This window comes from Vipera berus (assembly GCF_964194415.1).
Source record: "Vipera berus genome assembly, chromosome: 5".
NCBI lineage: Eukaryota > Metazoa > Chordata > Lepidosauria > Squamata > Viperidae > Vipera > Vipera berus.
The window spans coordinates 1844730-1850729 of NC_138207.1; the positions used below are offsets into that span (position 1 = coordinate 1844730).

Below are 6000 nucleotides of genomic sequence, written 5' to 3' on the forward strand. Positions count from 1 at the left end.
TATTATTACTAATATTATTATTATTATGTGAGAACAAAGAATGACTAGAAATCCCGAAGGTGTTTTTTTTTCCCCCAAGAGGCAACTGGACTTCCTCTGTTTTTCCTGAAAGACGTTTCGCTTCTCATCCAAGAAGCTTCTTCAGTTCTCATCCACCTTCTTCAGAACTGGAGAAGCTGCTTGGATGAAGGAGCGAAACACCTTCCGGGGAAAAACAAGAGAAAAATCCAGTTGTCGTTTGAAAAAGCACCTTTGGGGACAGCCGGGACCCGGATGACGGGGAACCTCCGTAGACGTTTAACCAGTGGAACCGCCTGCCTCCAGAAGTTGTGGGTGCTCCACGCCAGGGGAGGCTTTTAAGAAGAGATTGGACCACCATTTGTCTGAAAAGGTGTCGGTTTTTATTGCGATGAGCAGCGGGTTGGACTAGATGACCTCCAAGGTCCCTTCCAGCTCCGTTAGTCTCCCCTCAACCAATGCTGGAAAAATGGCTCGTTTCTTCAGACGGGAGACGGACCCCACGGTTGAAAGGTTCCTCACCCCTTTCCTACCAGCATGCGTCTACATGACCTCAAAGGGTCTCAGCCGCACACACACACACACACACACACACACACACACACACACACACACACACACCAAACCAAGGCAAGTGGGACCTCCTAGCCCAGGGGTAGGCAACCTCGGCTCTTTTATGACTCATGGACTTCAACTCCCAGAATTCCTGAGTCAGCTGTGCTGACTCAGGAATTCTGGGAATTGAAGTCCATGAGGCATAAAAGAGCCGAGGTTGCCGAAACATACCACGAACAACCAACACGCCGCAGCAACCAGTGCTAGTAAAGGAAAGGAGGTCCTCGTGCAAGGCAGGCGCAGCCCGAAAAGTCGCAACTGGCGGGACTCACTGTTTCTGCAGCAAATGTTGGTGTTGCTGTTGTTGTTGTTGCTGCTGGCGGTAAGTCTCAATTGTGTGCTGGGGGAGGAACTGCATGAGCTCCAGAGACTCCTTGATCTTCAGCAGCATCTCGTAGGTCTCCCGGCCACGGACCTGAGCCAAGAGGAGTGGGAAAGGCGTGAAGGAGGAGCCCAGGGCAGAAGACACCAAGCGCCGCATCCCGAACCCTCTTCCTGGTCACCACGTCTGCCGCTTGGGGTCCTCCAGATTTCCAGGGGCCTAATTCTGAGCGGATGGAGGAGACCAAGACCGTTGTCCTCTAGTGATGATGTTCCCTAGTTGGCTCATGAAACGTCTGCGAGAAAGCCACCCAGCTAAGAGATCACTAATGACCCCACCATCCTCCTCCTCCTCCTCTTCTCCACACACCTCATTCCATTCTAGCCCTGATGATGTTGCCTAGTTGGGTCATGAAACGTCCGCAAGAAAACCACCCAGCTCATGAGAGCATCAAGGACCCCACAGTCCTCCTCCTCCTCCTCTCCACAAATCCCACTCCTTTCTAGCACTGATGATGTTCCTTAGTTGGGTCATGAAACATCTGCAAGGAAACCACCAAGCTCAGAGAGCACCAAGGACCCCACAGTCCTCTTCCTCCTCTTCTCCACAGACCTCATTCCATTCTAGCACTGATGATGTTGCCTAGTTGGGTCATGAAACGTCTGCAAGGAAACCACCCAGCTCAGAGTGCACCCAGGACCCCACAGTTCAACTCCGAACGAAAAATATCCTTTTTCTATCCAAAAGGTCCTTCAACAGATGAACTATCTTTCAGCCTGGGGACCTCATGTCCACATCTACGCTGTCCTTTTGGTGGCCCTATGGAAACTGTCCTCTCCCGCCTTCTCCAAGGATGTTCTTGAGACTTCCTCAACATACGTACAGCCATGAGATTTCCAGGTTGTTGGGGACCCAGACTGTTGGGGGGGAGGGGGCCGATAGGCTGACCCTGTAAACCGCTTAGAGGGGGGCTGTAAAGCACTGTGGAGCGGTATGTAAGTGCTACTGCTTTTCTCCCATCCAAAATCTCACCAGGTCTGGCCCCGATTAGCTCTCCGAGAGAAGTTTAGCTCAACGTGTCCAAAAACTCAGGAGACACCACATTTTGAGTGCCTAGCCAAAACCTCTAATCCTCATTCCTTCCTCCCTTCAAAGTCTCCAGTCAGGAAAGGTGTAGGCCACGTTCTGGAGACCCCATGCATGGAAGGGGTGGGTGGGGTCTTGCTTCCAACCTTCCTAGATTCTGGACACAAAGCAACTCAGAAGCACAGGAGAAGTTCTCAGAACTTCCAAGGTTTGAAAGCTTTGCTGGGGCCAAAAAACCCCTCAAGGTGTCATCCTCCCAACCGCAGGGAAGTGAGCACCTGGACATTTTTACACAAGTCCTGGTCCTGCTTACCGGGAGATACAGGAGTTCATCGTCCGGGTTACGTCTTTTCTTGACCGAGGTCATCTGGATGCTGTGCGTGCTCTGCCGGAAAGCTGCCGACGAGGGGAAAACAGAAGAAAGTGACCCAACAGCCTCAAGGGAACGTCAACTTGGACATCTCAATTCGTGGAAGCTGTTGCAATTCTGAGTCCACCTCTGAAGCTAGGAATGAACAAGAGCGTGGAGGCCCACCAAGAGAAGATCTTGGCCAACTGGAGGGCCCGTCAGGAAAGAGGAACTCATCTTGACCCAGATGAAGGACCTTCTCCAAGACTCTAGAAAAGAACAAGAGCACGGAGGCCCACCAAGAGAAGATCCTGGCCAACTGGAGGGCCCATCAGGAAAGAGGAACTCAACTTGACCCAGATGGAGGACCTTCTCCAAGACTCAAGATGCTTCGGGCTTCTCTAAAGCATCAGATTCCAGCTGGAGAAACTTACGGAGAAGATTTCTGGCAACAAAGGGACAACCCACCAGGGCTTGGCAGATTGGTGGCTTGGTCCAACTTCCTCGCCATTGCCCACATGGATTCCAGGCCCACCTCAGAGATCAACTCCCAGCAAAGTGAAAGTAAAACTGTTCCACCTGGTTGCCAATGTTGGCTGCCACCAGATCAGAGGTTTCCAAACTTGGCCACTTTTAAGAATTTTGGACTTCAGCTCCCAGTATTCCCCAACCAGCCAGGCCTGTTTCTGTTTATCCTATCCTGTGGGGTGGAGAGATTGCAGAGAAAGGGATTTGCAAGAGAATAAGCCGGCCACAATGGGGATACACATCAAAAGGAATGCATAGCTGGCTGGAGAATTCCGGGAATTGAACTCCACAAGTCTTAAAAGTGGCCACATTTGGAGAGCCCTGCACTAGATCACCAAATCCTTACAGGGAGTCCTCAACTTATGACCACAATGGAGCCTGCCCATTATGGTCGTAAGTCGAGAGAGTTGTAAAGCAGGTCAAACCATGACTATCCTGATTTTACGACCTATTGTTTTGCAGCAGTCATTAAGCGAACACGACGGTTGTTAAGCAAATCTACTGTTTGCTATTGGATGTTCTGGCCCAAAATGGGAAGTAAAGGCCCAAAAAATGTAAATCAGGGTCACGTGACCGCCAGACGCGGCGACCAGCCATAAATGCGGGCCAGTTGCCAAGTGCCCAAAATGTGGTCATGTGACTGAGCTGGGGGTGGCCATCAGAACTCCAGAACCAGGTCCTCAGTGCCTTTTGGTGGGAGCTCTGTCATAACTTCGAAGCAATCGGTCGTACTTAGAGGACTGCCTGTATTTTCTCCACCCTGAAACACATCTCGTTGGGAAGCTTGGCCTCTCCTTTCACCTGCCAGAAGCCTTTGGGGAAACCCAGAAAGACGGAAATTATTTCAGCCACTGGTAACAAGTGGTAGACTGCCCTGACCCATGGAGGCTCTATTAACATCTGTCAGCCCTACTTGACATACAGGTAGCTTGTTTTTGGGGGGGTGTTTTTTTTTTAAAAAAGTCCATTTTAAAACCCGGAAAGATGGAAATTGCCCAGCCGTTGGTAGTAAGAGATAGACTGCCCTGACCAACGGAGGCTCTATTAATGTTTGTCAGGCCTAACTGACACCACAGCTTGTGTTTCTTTTTTTCTAAGCCCATTTCAAAACCCCAAAAGATGGAAATTATCTAGTCACTGGTAATAAGAGGTAGACTGCCCTGACCTATGGAGGCTCCATTAAACGTTTGTCGGGCTTAATTAACACCGTAACTTGTGTAATTTTTTTGTTTTTTGTTGTTGTTTTTTTTAAAAAAAACCATTTCAAACCACAGGCATCTATTTATTTTTTCTTCTGATAAGGAAGTTGGCTCTGTTACCAGCAGGGCGATGGAATTGTTTGCACTGCCTCTTGATCGATGTTGTTATCATCCAGCATTTCACTCTGTGCACACAATCCTACCAGTTCGGGCTGGGTGCGGCCCTTCTATCTCCCGTCGGGCCGACCCTCGAGGGCGCATTCACACACACGCTTAACTTGGTTAGGGAATGGCTTTGGAGGCCACTTTTGGCAAAATGCACCGGATGAACCACCGGCAACTCAAAACGGGGAAGGAGACAAGCCAAGAAACATTTAGCCAGGCGGAACTTCAGCCATTTCAGCCCTGACCTGGCCAAGCAGGTCCTGTGAACCAGCCACCAAGCCTGCAGATAGCGGTGTTTCTCGGGTTGTGAGGTGGGACAAACCAGGTTAGTGAAATCCGCTTAACCGAGTCAAAAGCTGACCTTCTCCTAAATCAGTGTATTTCAAAGCTGGCCCCTTGAAGATGGGTGGACTTCAACTCCCACAATTCCATAGCCAGGTATGCCTGATTGTTTTCCCCCTCCCATCCGCTGGAGCAGAGAGATCGCAGTGGAAGGGATTGTAAGAGACTAAGCAGGTCACAGTGAGATACACATCATAAGGAGTGCATTCCGTGCCAAAGGAATTCTGGGAGTTGTAGTCCACCCATCTTCAAGGGGCCAACTTTGAAAAACACTGTGGGGAAGGCGACTGCTTCTGTGCTACTTACGGCGCTTCGTACCATCACCGTTCTTTGTCCCTTCGGAGACCTGTTGTTTCCGAATGCTGTCTTCGTCCGCTTTGCGATCCCGGCCTGGGCAGGCGCAGATCCGAGCCTCAAAGCATCGGCGGCCGAGGACTTGTCCGCTGCAGGGTGAAGAAAACAAAACCCATCAGCCCCTTGAGACCAGACAGCCACCTCCAGGAATGACTCAAGCACAAATACGGGTCACCTGGCCAAGCCACGAATTAACCCCGATTGCTATTGATGGGTGTGGGGATTTTCAAGTGAGGGTGTTTTGTGAGAAAGCCAAGTTGTACGTTGCATGAAGCAGATCGGACTGAGATGGATTCACCCTTTATATAGTTGGTCCTTGACTTACAACCACGACTTAGGTCACAACGGTCGCTAAGCGGGTCACCCACGTGACCGATCCAGTTTTACAATCTCTTCTTGCAGCCGTTGTGAAGCCAACGCCAGGGTCGTTAAGCGAACATCACGGTCATTCGGCGAGTGCCAGGGTCGTTAAGTGAACAGGGCGGTTGTTAAGTGAATCCACTGTTTCCTATGGGGTGCTCTGTCCCCCAAACTGGAAGTAAACGCTCTATTTTGGGGGGGAAATATAGCAAATTGGGTCTCACATCAACTGCGGGACGCTGCAGACAAGTGTAAATGCAGGATGGTTGAAAAGGGAGGGGGGCAGCCATCCGAACCAGGTCGTACGTTTGAGCCCGTCGTAAGTCAAGGACCACCTGTACATTATAAACAACAGCATCTCTGCTCGGTTAACCTGGGTTTTTATCTTGTTATGTGAATCCAGCCAGAGGGAAGGCATGGAGCCCACGATGCTCAAGACGGGCTCACGGGGCTGGCTGGCTTTGACCGCTGACTGCGAACTCAGCCCTCCCACAGAGCAGCCGGATGCTACTACAGGGAGTCCTCGACTTACGACCACCCAGTTAACCGAGACAGGGGCTAAGTGAGTTTCGCCCCAGTTTACGACCCTTCTCGCTACGCTTGCTAAGTGAATCGCTGCAGGTTGTTAAATGAGCATCATGCTTGCCGAACGAACCCTTGAC

At 50.6% G+C, this 6000-nt stretch overlaps 1 protein-coding gene across 6 annotated transcripts in view; it reads right to left on the bottom strand.

Annotated features, from left to right (window-relative positions):
- The window catches only part of TP63 (tumor protein p63), a gene marked incomplete at its 3' end in the record, with an annotated part of 142229 nt that overhangs the window by 22393 nt on the left and 113836 nt on the right, over positions 1–6000 (bottom strand). For 5 of the 6 annotated variants that reach the window (XM_081329459.1, XM_081329456.1, XM_081329457.1 and 2 more), the window contains 3 exons: positions 4931–5067; positions 2355–2437; positions 906–1048 (listed from right to left, as the gene is read on the bottom strand). In XM_081329459.1, coding sequence (XP_081185585.1) covers positions 906–1048; positions 2355–2437; positions 4931–5067 — 363 coding nt within the window. The remainder of the gene's footprint in view (positions 1–905; positions 1049–2354; positions 2438–4930; positions 5068–6000) is intronic. The other variant, XM_081329461.1, reaches the window with a different exon arrangement.